This window comes from Phalacrocorax aristotelis, chromosome 6, assembly GCF_949628215.1.
Source record: "Phalacrocorax aristotelis chromosome 6, bGulAri2.1, whole genome shotgun sequence".
Taxonomy (NCBI): domain Eukaryota; kingdom Metazoa; phylum Chordata; class Aves; order Suliformes; family Phalacrocoracidae; genus Phalacrocorax; species Phalacrocorax aristotelis.
This window is the reverse complement of record NC_134281.1, coordinates 13343084-13360495: the sequence shown is the minus strand read 5'-3', so window position 1 is coordinate 13360495 and position 17412 is coordinate 13343084. Positions and strand designations below refer to the sequence as shown.

General features: G+C 56.8%; 1 protein-coding gene across 2 annotated transcripts in view; it reads left to right on the top strand.

Annotated features, from left to right (window-relative positions):
- Positions 1–6697: 6697 nt before the first annotated feature.
- The window catches only part of PLXNA1 (plexin A1), a 121844-nt gene continuing 111129 nt past the window's right edge, over positions 6698–17412 (top strand). Inside the window, exon 1 of one of the 2 annotated variants that reach the window (XM_075096000.1) lies at positions 6698–6927. In XM_075096000.1, the coding sequence (XP_074952101.1) occupies positions 6752–6927 (176 nt within the window). In that variant the 5' untranslated portion in view covers positions 6698–6751. Of the gene's footprint in view, positions 6928–7448; positions 9080–17412 lie in introns of those variants that run through there. The other variant, XM_075096001.1, reaches the window with a different exon arrangement.

The following is a 17412-nucleotide window of genomic DNA, read 5'->3' as shown; positions in this document are numbered from 1 at the left end:
GGGTCCTAAGGGCCCCGACCCCTCTCTGCTGTCTCTGGCAAGGTAGGAAGATGCTGTAGGGAAACTGCCTCCCTGCAGGCTCAGCTCCCATCGGCTGTTAACACCCAGCCAGTGGTGAGCCAGTGAACCCCACAACACAGTGGGCTGTGGGAGGGGAGCAGATGCAGGTTGCGAGCAAGGGGAACATGTAGGTGAGAATTAAGTCTGGGTAGAAGGAATTGGGAAGAAGGCAGCAGGATGGGAAAGTAGTGGGATTGATGCTGTGGCCAGAATGGGGCTTAGCAGTTCTCGTTAGCATCCTTTATTAGCTTGAAGGATGCTGCTGGAGTCTGGGAGGCAGCAGCAGAGAGTGGGTCCTCAGGCCCAGGTGCAAGGGAGGAGTGGGGAGCGTAGGGATGGAAAACGCCTGATGCCAAGTGCATGAATTTTTCATGTGACCCAGAGGCCTCGCTTGTACCAGCACGGGGCTACCCGGGACCAGCTGAGAGTGGGAAGACATGAAAACAGCCACCGAGCCACCTGCTGCACAGGGGTGAGTGGATATGGGATGAAGCTGAAACCAGGATGCATTTTTAATGATGCAGGCAGGGCTGGGTTTCTTTAAATAAGACTAGACAATGAATATGTGTTCCCGAAGCAGTGTAGTGCACCACAGATGCATTATTTACAGCAGCTTCTTCCTTGTCCATTTTAATTTTACATGGGCACTGGAGAAAGGGAAGGGATTCCTTGGTGTCTCATGGCCACCCACTTGTTCCATGTGACAGAGATGGATTTCTGAGCCACCAAAGGATTTGGTGTTGATCTTTCCACTGATTTGAGTCATGAGAGAAACAGCCAGCCTGGGATGGACCCTGGTACTAGAAGTAGGGGTGACTATGGCCTGGGATTTAGTCTGGCTGATGCATCATCGTGTCTTAATTGTGTCATTTGCTGTCTTTTCCCCATGCATGAAATGGAGGGGGGATGCGTTTAGACCACTGCAACCCCCACCTTGTCCCTGTTCACACTGAGCACCGCATCTCTCCTCCTGGCACTGGTGGAAGACCAGAAAGCCTTTGGGAAATGGACAATGACACATGTCAGCCTGATGGTGAGGGAGGAGTGAACCTGCTTCATGAAAGGGGTCCTCAGCTGGCCCTGGCAAGGGAGGGTATGGGGCAGGTGAGAGTAAGCAGGAGTATGGTGAGCTATGGCAGAGTGGGGATGGAGGGGCACTCCAAAGGATGCAGCATTTCCCCAGGAGGGATGCTCTGCCTGGTTCCAGCTGGTGACAGGCAGTGAGCACTGACCTCAGGTTGCTATTCAGCCCTCAACCATTAGGTTTCAGAGTTAAGACCTTTTGCAATTAAGAGGGGATCTCTTTATTCCTCAGAACCGTTGGGCCAATCTGTCTGCATTTTCCTGTCTCTGCAAGACTGGCTGCAAACCTCAGCCCACCCCAAGTAACCTGCTGCAGGACCCAGCGCAGTGGCCATGGTGCACTGCTGCGTCACAAAATGCCCCTGGCACTAAACACTAAACACGCTGGTGATGGCACCGCATCCTTCTGTCAGCTGCAATAAATCAAAGCAGCCATGTAGCCTCTATTGGCTAGCACCATGGCTCTTGGCATGGGGCGGATGTCCCCATGCCATGACCACAGTGGTGGAGGTCTGTATCTCGGAGACTCTCTGCAGAGCTGGGGAGTTGGGCAGTGACTTTCTTTCCTACCTTCAAAGTTGCCCCAACTTGAAGTCTGCGTTTGGTGCATGCTGTGTGGGGACACTAGGATTTGGCTCATCAAGGGCTGCCTGACTTCCTTGGCAGGGAGCCCTCAGGCTGCCAGGGGGAAGAACAAAGTCATTCCAGCACTCCTGAGCGGCTGCAAAGGTGGGATCGGAAACCAGGAGCTGACGGACACAAGGCCCCTTTCCCCAGCACTGCTGGGCCTGGGAGGGTTGAGATGGCAGCTTGACAGCTTGGAAAATAGGCTGAGATGAAGGAATATCAATACGGAGAGAGAGCTGTTCCTGCTGAAGAGCCCCAGGGCAGCTAACGTGAAATGCTGCTTGTCTCGGAGGAGTTGACAGGTGTCTGCATCAAGCTTCCTGCTAATTAAGCACTGTTGTGAGTCATGGGGCTGAGGGATGAAGGAGCTTAGCCAGTGCAGGTATGGTTGGGGGAATCTCTGCAGGAACTCCCTGCCCATCGGGGAAGGACCGGTGCGTACATGGCTTGTCGGCCAGTGGATACACAGTCATCAGAGCAGGCAAGTCTTTTGGGAGCTGGGAATCAGCTTTGAGAAGAACAGAGTGAGCTGTCCCATTGGGTGTCTGTCCTCTCCTGTTGTGGCTGTGTGTTTCTCCCTGGGTCCCATGTGCTGGCAGTGATGCCCAAACCTCCCATTACAGAACTGGCAGGGTTCCCCAGAGCATCTCCCGCAAACACAGCTCCCAGCAACCATCCCACCAAACCTATTTCCAAATCGAAAGGTGCATCATTGCCAGTGTGACAGGCTGGGGACAAGGATGCTCCCAGACCCCTCTTTCTTCTGATCCTCTTTGAGGTGACCCGCTTTGCTTGCAGACCTCTTCCTTCCCAGCCCTGGCTGTGGGGAGGGGCTTCTTGCTGTAATTAACAGCGGCACTGCCTGCCCACTGAAGCATCTAATAGAAAATTCCCCGTTTTAAGGATCATAAGCACAGCGGTGCAGAGGAAGGGGCCGCTGGCCAGTGATGCTTTGCGGACCCTGCTGATCCGGAGGGCGCCCGTAGCAGCAGGTCCAGGATAAAAGCCATGCTGACAGGTGGCAGTGTTTTCCTTCTCTGGCAGGACGAACACACGACACCCTGGTTACAGCCCTGGTGGCCACCCCAGGTCCTTTCTCCATGGGCCTCTTCAGTGCCTTTTGCCTGCTGGCCCCGCTTGCCTCTGCAGCTGTGATTCCCTGAAAAATGGCTCTATTCATTACCTGTTTTAATTTCACCCTGGATCCCCAGAGCTCTGCAGACACAGTTTGTTATCCTGGCTGTCAATAAGCTTAAAGAGCTGCTGACACCTCCTGGAAAACTTTGACAAACCCTCTGGTTGGACCCAGTGCTACCTCCCCAGCTGGTTTGCCCAGCCTTTCTGTTCCTGGGTCTTGAATAAGAGACACCTGCGAGGATGAGAGGAGGAAAAAAACCCCATTGCTGACATCTGGGTAGAGCTGATCTCCTGGAGCCCTTGACCTTTCAGGAGGGTGCTGGGCAGAGTTAAGCTGCAGAGTTTGGGTCTGAAGGTCCACAAAGCCCGCATTTGTGTTGCAAGGAAAATCTGGGCCAGCCAGATTTCACAGCCCAAAAGGCCTCTGAGCTGAGGCCACTGGATTTCTCTCATCCCTGCGTGTTGCTTTTCAGCACAGGGGGTTTAAACTGTGGTTTCAGGTTCTGGTGGGGTCTGTCTCGTGATGGTCCATGGGTGATAACCAAGGGAGGTGCTGTGTGCTGGAGGACCCGGGCGCACCGTGCAGGCGTCTGCCTTTTGGCAGAAGTTTTTAGTAGGCAAAATTGCACGCAGTTGAAAAATTATTAATTTAGCTCATTGTTTTTTAGCCCCTTACCACTCAGACTGGGTTAACCCAGTGAGATGAGCGGAAGAGCCTTTCCATTTCTTCGGGCTCTGTAATGCAACTTAATCCTCTCCCAGTTAGTTTCTTTTTTACAAAGCAATTGTCAGGCTGCTTTTAGTGAACAAAATGCCCCTTGGTCTCTTTGGTAACATAGGGAAAGTGCACCAGGCACACCAAGACCAGATTGCCTCTCAAAGTAATTTTGGTCAAAGTTGTGGGTAAGAAGTGCTGAGTCAGCTTTTAGCATAACGAGAAGGAGCCAGACGAATCCCTCACCTCTGGGGTTTGGGTCCAGCTGCCACCAGAGCCATCTCCTGCCTCCAGCCCTTCCTCCCAGCACCCTGCTGAGCTCAGAGCTTTTGAGTGCCTTTGAGGTGCCACTCAAGCCGGCTGTCCTCCGGGCATGACGAAGCTGTCAGCCCGCAGGGTTTGTCAGTGAAGGGGGATGAGGATGCACAAGGAGGTTGGGGAATGAACACAGCAATTAAAGCCCCACGGGAGGCAGGATAAAAGGCAAAGCTTCCTGAGATAACGAGGGTCTCTCTGCAGGGGTGAGGTGCCCAGACCTGGGGGGAAGCCACGTGAGTGACAAGCGTGTCCCAGTGCCCGCCGGGCACAGTGCTGGACGAGCCACCGGACCAGCTGTGTGAGCTCTGCGGTCACTGTGAGCCTGAGGCTGCTTTCCACCTGGTAGAAACCCAGGGTGCTGCCCTGCCAGGTCCCACCCTGACTCTGCGCTGGGCTCACAGCATGGGGGATGCCTGGGTCTTCTTGCTGTCTTTTTATTTTTTTATTCCCCTCTCTCAGGACTGGACCCTCCTTGGTGGCTCAGGAGGAGGCTAGTGGTGTGCCCGCTGCAGGGACGCCCGCTCTTTTCTCAGCTCCACCACCTTGGTTTCCCTCAATGCTGGATGGATGTTGACAATCCATCTTTCAGCAAAAATAAATCGCTCCAGTTTCCTTCCCACTGGCGCTGAGCGGGGAACACGGGAACAGCAACAGCGGCCCAGCTGCTGTATTGCTCCATCCTCCCCTGGGGAGGAAGAACTCATTCCTCTCCTCTTGCCTCTGCAGCAGGGGATGGTAGCTGTGGGACCAAGGTGCCTGCGTACTGGTCCTGGGAGCGAGCAGATTTAAAAGCAGTGGTGGGAGATTGCCTGAATATCTCTCCCTTCTTCTTTATACATTTAAGAGGTTTCACTGTCTCGGTAACTCCCCTGAGAGATCCAAGCAGCAGCCTCTTTGGATGTGAATACCTGACAAGTTTTTAATGTGAAAGGAATTCACTAAATTTAGTCTCTTAGAGGAAGGAAAAAAAAGGCGGGGGGGGGGGGGGGAGGGGGGAAGAGAGAAGTGTTTCTTTCAATCTGGGGGAAGCAATCCAAACCTCAGCCGCTTTCCTGCCGGCAGAGCTTGCAGATTTCTTCTCCTCCATTGCAAAAGCTTTTAAGTGTGAGCCCCATGTGTGCCTCTACACAAACAAGAGGTGGGAGAATGGCAGGCAGTGACGCCTCATCCCCGGGGGGAATGCGCCTGTTCCTGGCTCCTCCTGGCCTCCTGGAGATGGATGCTGGCGAGGGCAGGGTGGGAGGATAACTGGGGAGAAAACGCTGTTTGTGCTGGAAGGGACCTGTTGTCTGAGTTGCAGGGACATCCTCTTTGTTCTCAGGTGGGCTTTGAGCAAGGTGTGAGCATCGAGGTGCTGAAGGTGCTGAGGAAGGGAAGAGTACTTCTGCTGTTGTACTCAGCCAAATCACCTATTTTCTGCTCCACCCTCCTTCCTACCCTTGTTGGAGCCTCTGAGAGCCCGTTTTCTTCTACTCTCTGGTGCTTGAGGTTCACCAGGAGCCCCCTGCTCTCCTTCAGTGTCCTCTCCCAAAGGACCTGCAGTGGCCTCTGCCCTGCTCTTGCCAAAGGAGGCTTTCCAGATGTCCATGGCTTTGGGAGTCAGTTCCGCCACCAGCCAGGGCAAGGTGCTGCGTGTGCTTGTAGCCTGGTCCATGCGGCACGCACGCTTGCTGGGGATGCCAGTGGAGATCTGTGCACACATGCCCACACAAGGTGAGCACACACCTTCCATTACGGATAGGGGGAACTCCCAAACTCTAACGGTGTGTCCCTGTCTAACGGACAGAGTCTAACGGCAGAGTGTTGTCCCAGTGCTGAGAGTTGGTGGGGATGAAGATCTGGCTGGTTGCACCCTTGAAAACCCGGGTGAACAAGCCACCTTGCATTGATTGCCCCTGGAGAGATGGCCCCCGTGCTGCAGCACACGGTGGGTCCTGGTAAACCATAACCATCTGCAGCTGCATTTCCTGGTGGGCAGGTCCGGTTAGAGCTGTTCCCTGCCATTTCCATCCCAGAGGTTGCTCATCCGATCAGTGGTGCCCTGATTATACACCCTATATTTACTTCTGTTTGCTCTTTACAAGGGTCCCTTCCCAACTCAGGGATGATGGAGCGTTTCTGCAGGGCCTACACAGAGAGGACCCCCGTGCATGGGGATGTGCTGTGCTGGGGGCAGGCGGGGAGCACCGCTGCCTTCAGGAAGGGAAGCTGTGGCTGGCATGGCAAGGGGCAAAAAGCAAGGAGAGAGTGTAAGGGTGGGACAACGAAGGTGACAAACGTGGCTGGCGCGGGGTGTGCTTAAAAAAAGGGGGAATTATCACCTCAGCCCTCCAGTTAATTTTTTTTATGGATTTTATAATTTTTTTCCCCCTTTGTAATTTCATTTTTAGGTGGAGTGGATGTGGTGCTGGTGGAAAGATGCTGAATGGCCGTCCTTGCGTAAGGAAGCGCTGCCGTGAGGGGGGGGGGGGGGGGGGGGGGGGGCTGAGGAAGACTCCCCGCGCGGCTCCGCAGCCCCGTGGCGCTGCGTGGGACTCTCGGGCCGCGCCGCGCCGCGGCCACTTTTAGACGTCCTCCCGCGCGGCATCGCCCGTTTAAGGCCAGGCGGAGGGCGGGTGGCTCCGCCCACCCCTCCCCCACCCTCGGGCGCCCCCTGGAGGCGGCGCGCGCCGCCGTCTTCCCCCCCCCCCCCCGCCCCGTTCCCCTCCCTCGCGCCGCCGGCGGTGCGGGCGTGCGCCGTGCGTGCGCGCGCGGCGGCGGGGGCGCGCGGCGGGCGGCGTTCCGTCGGGTCCCCGCGCCGCCGTCCCATTCATGCGGGGCAGCGGCGGCGGCGGCGCGAGCGAGGCGGGCGCGGAGCCCCGGGCGGCGGCGGCGGCGGGGGGGGGGAGGCGGGTGCGGAGGAGGAGGCGGCGGCGGCGGCCCGGCGGGCGGCTCGGTGTGGAATGCAATTATGGCTGGCACGGCGGAGGCGAGCGGGGACCGGAGCCGTGAGTAACCGGTTGCAACTTTCCTCCGCGGGCGCGGCGCGTGCCTTTATGCGCCCGGTTTGTTGATTTGTTAAAAATACACGGATTTGGTTTTATTGTCCCCCAAAAATATGCGGCGGCAGCGGCGGAGCGGGGCTGGCCCGGGCAGGGCAGCGGCGGCCCGTCGGGGGGCGCGGAGGGCTGGGCCGGGCCGGGGCCGGCGCCGCGCTGCTGCCGCCCGGGGCCAGCCCGCATTGCGCCCCGCGGCTCCGGGAGCGCGGCCGCGGGAACCGCCTCCCGCTGGGGGAACAGAGCCCTGCCGGGACTCAGCGTTTTTTCTTTATGCACCCCACGTCTCCGCGTGGGTTTCGCAGTGGGGTGCCGGGGACCGGGCTGGAGCGGGTGGGGGCCGCCCCCCTGCTCGGAGCTGCTTGGGCCGGGGCGGGCGGTGCCGGTGCCGGGGGTGCCTCCCTGCCCGGCGCGGCGCCGGGGCCGGCCGCCTCCCTGCCTGACTCCCTCCTGCAGCCCGCCCGCCCCGCAGCTCGGCGGGCTGTGCTTCCCTGGTGCCGCACCGCGGGGAGCCCACCGCCCCGCTGCCCACCCGAGTCCGGCACCGCTGGAGGCGTGAGCGGGGCGCAGCCTTTCCCGCATCCCCCCTGCCTCGGATCCCCGCATCCCCCCCTGCCCTGTATCCTCGCTGCCATTCCCACATCGTGCTGCCCCGCATCCTCACTGTCATCCCTGCGTCCCCGCAGCCTCGCTCCGTCCTCGCTTCCATCCCCGCATCGTGCTGCCCCACATCCGTGCTCACGTCCTCGCTGCCATCCCCGCTGCTTCGCGTCCGCGCATTCCCGCTCTTGCATCCCCGCATCCCGCCGGGGCGCGGTGCGCGGCACCCGGGCTGGGCTCGCCCCAAAACCTGCAGAGCCGCTGTTCCCCCGCGTTCCCTTTCCCCGGCAGCCGGCGGGGCGATGCCGCGGGGGTGCTGGCGGACCGCGTCGGGTTTGCCCGGCGAGGCGGTGTGCCCGGTGGGATGGCTGCCGGCGCCCTCGTTATAATCGTTACTATCACGATCATGTTGTAGTTTTGCAGCACAGCGCCTGGGCACCCCCCCGACCGAGGCGTGGGAGGCTGCGGTACCTGTGTGCGGGGCTGCGTGCCGGTGCGCGCCTGCCACCTCCGGTATTAACGTGGAAGGTGGCGAATAAAGCTGGCCGGCTGCGCGTTTGGCGTCCCTTACCCCGCTGCCTTCCCCGTTCCTGCCCTCCAAACACGCACAGCAGCTCCGGCGTGCGAGCGGGGAGGGATTTACAAAATCTCTGTGGCATGTTGAAATAAATCCCGAAATCCCTTCTTCTCCCTTGTCGTCTTGCGGGGAAATTCTTCCTTGTGCCCCTGGCCGAGCGCCGGGGTGGGGGGAGCCAGGGGAAGGGGGCTGGTGTGTAAATAGGGCTTAACACGAAGGTCACTGGTTAAAGAGGAGACGGATGGGAGAGAAGAGACAGGCATTAACCTCACTTGTTAGCTCCCCCTTTTCTCCTGCTTTGGGGAGGACAAAACAAAAGCAGAATCTACTAAGGGGGGGGATGAATATTCATGATTCTTCTCCTGTGCTCTGGGACACCGAGGGGAGAAAAGTTGGGCAGATGAGCCGCCTTTCCGAAGCTGCTTTTCCTCCGGCTTGCGAGAAAATCCCTTTTTGCTGAGCAAAGGCTGTGTCGGGGGGAATTACCAGCCTTTTGCTTGATTCCTCTTTTTTAAATTATTATTTCTTTTGTGTGCGGCTGCAAGAAAAAAAAAAAAGAAAAAAAAAAGAGAAGCCGAGGCTATTGACTACATCAAAGGTTATCCATTTGAAAACACCATTTTCCTCTGAACAGCGGCTAATTGCTTCCTGAACAATCTCAGGGTCTTTTGTATATACTTAGTGGGTAAAATGAGTGACTCGATGTCTTTCTCTCAAGACACTGGTGACCGATTGGGATGGAAAGGTGGAGAAGCCAAGGAAAAGCAGCGGGGCAGAAGCCTCTGGGAGGATGCACGGATAATTTCTTAAGCGGCTGCGAGGGGGGAAGGTTTTTGCTTCTGCCTGCTCGCCGTGGCGCGGTCTGCGGGTGCTGGTGGATGCCGGCGCTGGCAGCGGCGCAACGGCACAGGGCCGTAAGGAAGGCTGGTAAGGAAGTTTGGATTCAAAATACCCGATCGTGCGTGCGATTCGGTGCTCCCCATCTGCCTGCGGCTTCGGCTGCCCGTGCCGCTCCTCCGAGAGCAGTGAGCCTGGATGCACTGCTTCCCGGGGGACTGCAGAGAGGCAGTGCCGGGGGCTGGCTGGCTCCCGCGCCGTTGGGCGGCTGGGCTTTCTGCAGCTGGTATCCTGGAGATTAAAGTTTGGCGGTGGCATTGTTTTTGTTAGCATGGCGATAGCGGCACCGGCGAGAGTTTTCCCCTCTTGGCTTTTTTTTTTTTAATAGATGCATCAGATTTGGAGCGAAGCGGAGGCATCCGCCTTCGTGCATGCCCGGGCTGTGCATGGAGCCGTGGAGAAGAGCCCTTGTGCCTCTCCGTGAGATAAAGCCCTTTCCCTGTGCGAGGCGGAGGGCCCTGCTAGAGATAAACAAACTACGAACTCCGGCAGAGATGGGGCCAAGGGCCACGCTGGCGGCTCGGGGCGAGCGTTGTTTCGCCAGAGCTTTGCACAGCCGAAATGGAAGAGGGTAATAAAAGCAACACTGCTGCATGCTGGCAGCGCTGCCTCCCCTCCTCCATCCCGGCAGCAGCCGGGGCCGGCCCCTGCCCTGCTCCCCGGGTGTAAATGTCATGCCAGGCAATTTATTGTGGTGGGTTTGCTGCGATTGACATCTGTTGGACAAAGGGAAGGATCTGGCCTTGGGACCAGACTTAATGAAGGAAACTTGTATGTGTTTATTCTCTGGGCTGAGCGCAGGTTAGGGCCTTTGTTGCTGCCTGCCTTGCTCCCGGCTGTAGCACTAACCACCGGTGAGAGCTGGACTTGGCCCGGAGCTGGGAATTTCTGAGCAGGAGAGGCCGGTGCTGGTGCTGCCGGCTCCCTGCAAACTGAGGGGAGCCTGTCCACAGCATCGGGCTTCTGCTGTGTCCCACAGGGCTTTATTGTGATTGCCTCTCCGTGTAGGGTGTTTCGGTGCTACAGTCATTTGTGTCTGCAGTGAGGGGTCAGTCGTGTTTTTCGGCACCCCCAGCACAAAAGAAGGAAGGTGGACCTTGGAAGAGGCAGAGCAGCCGGGTACTGCCATTGCTCTGTGTGGTAATGGGAAGGTGGGCGGCGGGTCACCCTGCTGCCTGTGTGCCGTCCTTGCTGCTTGCAAGCTCAGATGTTGTGTTGGTCTGGGCTGGTGGATTACACCCTGGGGAGTGGTCTCACCTGCGTGGAGACCTTGGGCTGCTGCTCTCTGTGGGCTGTTGATGCCTCTTCTGTATTGTATCATTAGACACGTTTGTGGCATATGGAGGAAACCCGTGGGCAGAGGGCTCCTGGCCGGTGTTTGGCTGGTGAGCTGCTCAGCAGTGTGGTGTGCATATGGAGGAAGGTCCTGGGGACAAGGGCTTGGAATTATGAGTGGTGGGGGGGTTTGGTTCAGCATGGCCTGTGATCTCTTACCTCTCCTGGGTTTGGGCTGGGGCCCTTTTTCCCAGCAAGGTGCTGAGCACTGTGGCTCCATGCAGAACAGGGAGGAGCAAATGTTTGCCACCACCCAGTGCTGGCGTGCTGGTTTGGCTTCAGGCTGGAGACAATCACCACCTTCTCTGGCTGTAGCCCATGACATGCTCTGGGCAGTGCTGTGGGGATAGGTGGTACGTGGTGAGAACACGAGTGTGCTGACAAAGTCTCTGACCCGCAGCCTCAGCCATGCCCCTCTTCATCCTGGCTGTGGATGCAGCATGGAAGCCATGTAGATACCCCAGTGTGGCCAGTGCTTAGAAACCAAGTCTTGTGCATGATGGAGGAGAAAAGTGCTGGCTAATAAATAAATCTTGATAGTTTCTGTGCCAGGCACGGGCAGACGCAGCTTGTCACCCCTGCGCTCAGTATGTCGTGTAGCCAAAATGCACATCTTCCCACCAGCTTGTGAGAGCGTGGCCAGGCACAGGGCGGTGTCCTTGTTTGCAGTGCGTCTCTGGGCATCCTGCATCCGCGGCTGCCTCCAGCCTTTGTTCCAGGTGGAAGCCACCACTTAAAACCCTGAATTAAAAACATTTAAAAGTTTATTTGCCCTTTAGCCAGGGCTTGGCAAACCTCCTCCTTGTTGCTGGTATGCCGAGATGTTTGAGTCTGGAGAAAAACTCCATGTCCAGACTGTTGGGCTCGTGCTACACAACCATTTTTTCTCCTTTCTCCTTTGAAGTCTCCTTGCATGGCACAAGGTGGACTATTTGGGGTGACCCTCCTGTCCCCATGGTGCAGGGTGCCTTGGTGTGACAGGGCTGAGTCCACCCCTGCCCTGTGGGCTGCTGTGTGCTGGTCTGTGCTGGGGGGCCAAGACCCTTGTGAGCTGCCTGAACTGCAGAGATTTGTTTTCGCTGGGGTCGATCCGGGGCCCGGTGCGAGCCACAGCACAATATCCTCTTTGCTTCTTGAGCTGAGCTTATGAGGGCTTTTGCTGGAGAAAGTGCCTGGGGTGAGAGCATGACAAGGATGCTCGGGGTGGGCTGCAGGGCTCTGGGCGACTGCTGTGTGGTGAGCATCTCCTCCCCGTTTCTCCTTCTCCTCCTCTCCAGCAGCCTGCGATCAGCCCTGGGGCTCGTTGCCCGCCTCCCCGTCCCAAGCATCCTGCAGTCTGCTGCCCAACTTGGCACGGACACACAGGAGTGGTAGTAATCCAATTTGGGCAGTTTAGCTGCGCTGTGCTATCCGTGCTGCTGGCCAGAGCTCGGGAACTTTAATCCGGCTAATGACCCGGGCTTTGGGGGTTGAGTAACCGACAACCATTTGCTTGATTTGGTTTTCCTTTCCATTGGTGGTGGAGGACAGAGGCTGAGGCTGATTCTGAGTCCTGTCTCTGGTATAGAGGACAGTTTCCTGGTGTAGGTATGTGTAGAGACTGGAGGGTGAGGGCAGCGTGGAGGGGCACTGCAATCCCTGCTTTCTCTTTGGGAGATCCCTCCTTCCCCCTTCTTGTTTTCCATCCGCTCTCCCTCTTTCTCTGATGAAGATAAGCCATTCTGCTGGAGTTGTTTTGCAACATACTATTATTTTCAGAAAGGCAAAGCCAAGAAAAATAAAGCCTCTCTCTTCCCTCGGTTGCCTACTGTTTAATGTACAAAATACAGGGGTGATAATTGCATTAAAATGTATATAATCATACTGGAGGGAGAAAAAAAATCGTGCTAATTGCACGGGTGTTTTGAACTGATAAATGTTGAGCGATTTGCGTTTTCTTGGGAGTTTGGTGGAGCAGAGCTGCGGTCCGGCGCATGAGGGGTTAGGAGCAGGGCTGGTTTCCCACCATTACCAGGAAGCCAGCTGGGATGCTCACCTTCCCAGGACGCTCCGAGCACCTCCAGGGGTAGTGCCAGTTGTGTCTGGGGCCTGATCCTCTCTGCAGCAGCAGTTAGATCAATCGGCACTACCCCCATCCAGACAAATCTTGGCGTCATTGTAGGAGCCCTGCGAGTCCCTTTGCTTTACGTGCTTAGTTAAGCAACTGCTTGTGTGTCAAAATATTCAGGCTCCTGCAGAAGTAAATCCCTGGCGAGAGGAGAGGCAGATTCCCGTTGGTGCTTGTGTTGGGGGAAGAAATTTCCTGTGTGTGTAGCCCCGTGTCCAGGGGCTGTTCCCCCTTCATTAATGTCATGTCTGCACGAGTGGATACTGCTGGTGGCTGATGCGTCGGGCAGGGTGGGAGGAAGGATGGTCTCAGGTTTCGAATGACACAATGTGAAAACCACATTTCCTTCTGCAAATGCAGACCCCATCAGAGCTGCTGATAACATCGCAGGTAATTATAATGGAAATAAGTTGTTTGCTTTGTGTGTGCTCTGTGTATGGGCTGCTTTGCTCTTCCTGTGCAGACTGTTAGTTTCAACAGGGGAAGAGGAAAACCCAAAAATATTTTAGGAGGAGCTTAAACATAATCTTTGAGCTTGGCTGGTGGGCAGGATGTTTCGCAGAATCATGTTCCCTGCTGGTCCAAGTCCAGCCCAGTGGCCCTCGGAAGGCTTTGCTGGGTGGTGTTCCGTCCTGTCTTGTCATTTTGGCCAGCCTGAGGACTTGCTTTCGGTCTCTGGGAGCCACAGGGGTCCAGGAGCTGGCCCTGGGTTTTGGCTTTTGCACTGGGTGGATTGGGCTGCCCCATACCTAAGCAATGGCACAGCCAGGGCATGAACCCAAGCTCAAGCTCACAGCTGCCAAGGCCTCTGTAAAACATTTGAAATCTGTTCCCCAGTGCTGCAGTGTCGCACTCCCTCCACCCCCATCTCCTCCTTGGTGGTTTTTATTCCTGGAAGTGCTGGCATGCCGGCAGGGTCCCTGCCTGCTGCCTGCCTGCCGCTGCTTGTCTCGGGATCCTGCGCCGGGATGGCTGCATCCTTCCTGGAGTCACAGGGGGCTCTCCACTCTCCAGCGGGACCAGAATCGCCCCGATGAGTCCTTCTGAAGTCAAGAACCTGTTTTTCAGGCTGATGTCATCATGAAGAAATGGGGGAGGAGGAAGGCTGGAAGGCAGCGCTGCTTTCGAAGGAGAGCACCGCTGAGCCAGTGACGCCGCCGGCAGCCTGGGCTTCCACAGACACCCACTATTATTTCTTATTACTGGCACAGTGGCGGTGCCTGCGGGCCTGCCGGCACACATGGGAGAGGTCCTGCTCTGCACAGCCTCGTGCCTGCAGGGGTGAGAGGCAGGAGGGAGGGATGCACGGGTGGCAGGGGCGTGCGTTGGCTTGCACTGAGAGTCCGAGCCGGATGTCACTTGGTTCACCAGGTGTGCCTTGCATGGCTCCCTGGCCCTCTGGGGTGACGGTGCTTACTGGAGCTGCCACCCAGCCACTTTCATTAGCAGAAAGTGGCTTTTTGGCAGAGGCGCTTGGACAGCCCTCCCAGCACAGGCAGGCAGCTGTGTCCTCTCAGTTTTGTGGCGAATAAGTACATCCATTGCACTAATGCCCGTCGGGGTCTCAGCCCCTCGTGCACAGCATCAGGCCATAGCAGCATGCCTGTGTCCAGTGTGGCTTGGAGCTGCAACCAGGATCTGCAGGGAGAGAAGCAGCACTGCTCTGCTCTCTGTCCCAGCCAGCACCTCTTGGGCAGTGCTGCGCCCATGCTTTGGAATTTGCTCTGCCTGGATCATTTGGGTAAGACCTCTGGGTTGGCTGGGTAAGACCCCCCTGCCATGGGCAGCCAGGGTACAGACGTGCCGGAATGGGGGGGGGGGGGCGGTGCTGGTGCTGCTGGTCAGGTCGGCACTGCCAGCAGGAGGGCAGGGTGCAGGCGCAGCCCCTGCCATGGTGCGTGGTGCCTCCCTGTTTTTATTGGTTGCCCTGCACCCATCCTGCTGCAAATGAAGCCCCTCTTGGTCTCTTGGAGCAGTTTCCCCTGTGGTGGTATTCCTGTGGGGAGGCTATTGGGCTCTTCCCCTTCCCTCTGCTGCTGAGCAAGGCTCCGCTCGCTAGCTCTTGGGCTGACTCGCTGCTCCTGGCTCTGCTCCATCTTGGGCAAATAAAACATGGGGCATGCTAAGCTGGGACCTCTGCAGGGGAAGCAGAGCCGGGACTTGAGCTGATTCCAGCAAGAAGGGAGGACGGGAGGTCTGGGCGGGAGGAAAGGCAGTCATGGCTTGGGGTTTAGCTGGTGAAACTTCATTTGTAGACCTTTTGTGGTCTGTTTTAATTGGACTGAAGTCTGGTGGTGGTCGTGCTCAGCTCTCCACGTGATGGCGTGAGCACTGGTGTCAGCATGGGGCCAGACGGAAGCACAGGAATTTCAGCTCAGCCAGGATTAAGCCAGCTCCAGAGTGACCTCCCTTTGCCAGGAGCAGAGGGGGTCTAGCACCCAGGCATCCTCCTGTGCCAGTGTGTCATTGCAAAGCGGGAGCTCCCTGGATTTGCTGAGATCTGGGGAAAGTGCAGCTCTCCTGCTGGCTGTGCAGAGGTGGTTATGTGTTGGAGAGGGGAAAGCCCTCCCTGGAGAGCTGGGCTGTAAGAGGTGCATTCATCTGGGGAGGGTCGGGTCATCGGATTGTGTTTGTGGCTGCCCTGTCCCAGTGGAGGACGTGGATCAGCAGGTTGAGGAGCGAGGAGTGGGTGTGTTACACTACAGGAGCGAGATCAGACAAGAGAAGGATGGCAGTGGCCAGAGGACCTCTTGTTGGACTTCTCTGCTGGCTGTTGGGAGTCCTGGCTTGTGGGTGACCTTCTGGCTCTCTCCGGGTCCAGCTGGACCAAGGTGACCTCTGCCAGTAGGGCTGGTTTTTTGGACATTTGCATGGGACAGTGGACTGATGGGGTGTGAGAACCAGGGTCTGGAGTGCATGGGCCTAAGCCAAGGTGGAAGGTAGCCTTCAGGGGAGTTGGTCTGGACTTCTTTGCTCTGAAGCTGGGGACAAAATGTTGTTAAGTGGTCCTGATCGAGGTGGCAAAGTTCACATCAGTCTAGGGTGTGAAGCCTTGAGCTGGCCTCGGTGTTGACAGTAGGAAGCCACAGTGTCCCACAGCTGGGGTCCTGGCGCAGTGGGTCGCAGTCTGCAGCATGAGAGGCACAGAGGGGTTTGGGGAGAGGCGTTTTGCTCCATGTGTGTTGATGAACAGAATTCCTGAAGCAGGATGGGGAGGCAGCAGGCTGTGTCCTGTGTGGATGGTCAGCAGTGGGCTGTGCATTGGTCTCCATCCCAGGCGTTGGTTGGTCCGGGTCTTTATATTGCTCCCTTGAATGTAGGAGCTCAAGGGAAGGATGGGGTGCGCTCTTCTCCTGGGAAGTACACGTCCAGCTCATGGGCTGCATATAGAAAGCCTCTTGGCAGTCCTTATATGGTCCCTGTAGGGACTCTGATACCCAGATGAGTTGTGAGAATAATGCAAAGGACAGCTGTTGGCTTGTACTTCTAGCATAGCTGAATGGCGTTGGAGAACGTGTGTAAGGTCTTGGTCCATGCCTGGTTTCCATAGCCGGGACAGGCAGTCCTGGCAGGTCCTGCTGAGAGTGTCCTTGCATGCCTCTCTGCCTTGGGTTGTTGTGGTTGGGGGAAGCTTCTGTTTCCATCTCAGAAATGCTCATGAGCCTGTTTGGGAATGGCTCTCTGCAGGGCAGCATGCAGTCTCTTAATGGTGAGAGCAGGTGGTGGCTCCAGAGCTGTTCTCCTTGGCGTGACATGACTTCCCCCAGAGGACTGGGGAAGGGGAGTTGCATGCTTGAGAAATGCTATTTAATTTCCTTGCTACTTGTACTTCTATGCCCCTTTTTGATGAGGGTCAAGCTTCTTCTTGAAGCCTTTGGGCAGTAGATGGCTGCTTCTCCTTGCCGTGTTTCTTAGGGCAGAAGAGGTTGAGTTCCTTGCCCAGAAGATCCTTGCAGGGCAGGAGTGGAAGCTGCAGTGCCCACATGCGCTGCAATGACAGGGCAGGATGGGGTCCTTGGCCCCTGCCTGGGGGGATGGCAGGAGCCTGGAAGGAAACTGAAGATGCTGAAGATATTCCTGATGTGGCTGATAGTAATGGAGATCGGAGCAGGGCAGCTTCAGAGCTTGCCATTGATTTCATCAGGGTGTGGTTCGAGCCAGGGCTGAGATTTGTAATGATTTAACTTGCTTGCTAGGGAGAGACCCAGCCAAATGGTTTCTAATGATTGTGTGCAGTGAAGGAAGGAGTTAAAGTTTAGCCCTGTTGCAGACGATGGCATATGTAGTGCAGCCCTAACTCAGTACTACCACAAGCCTTTCCTCATTGTTGCAAGGCTTTTCCCAGGCAGACGAACCTAAAAATACACCAGCTGTATGGTGAGGCTGACTCTCCTGTGGCCTGTGGGCTTTTCTCTCCCCCGGATAATCTCCCCTCTCTCCTCTTTGCTAATTACTGGCAGACTAGCAGCTCGTGTGTTTGAAAATGGAGTTGGTTCCTTCTTGGACTGTTTTGTATCGCTGAGGGCAGCAAGTGAATTGGAGAGATTGTAGATACAGACCCATTAAATGCCATTTCCCCTCTCGGGGGTTGGTTATATGGCGCTTTTCAATCCCCTTGCTTCACTAAAGGGCTGTAATGCCCTTGGGGCAGTTTGCAGCCTTGTCCTGCTGCTTGAGAGCAGCTTCTCTTCAAGATAAACGATGCTTTCCCTAGCCCTGGGGATGCAGACCCACCTAAGACCCCTGCAGGGCTCCTCCTGGGGCGTGCGTGGTGCGGGGGAGTGCCAGCAGTGATGCAGGAGTGAGGATGGCAAGCGGGTCTGTGGGTGCTAGATGTGCACCTCTGCGCTCGTCTGCACGTTTTAAACCTCAGCTTCTGCTGTTTCCGTGAGGGCTGCTGCTTTGTAGCCTAGCTGCCTGT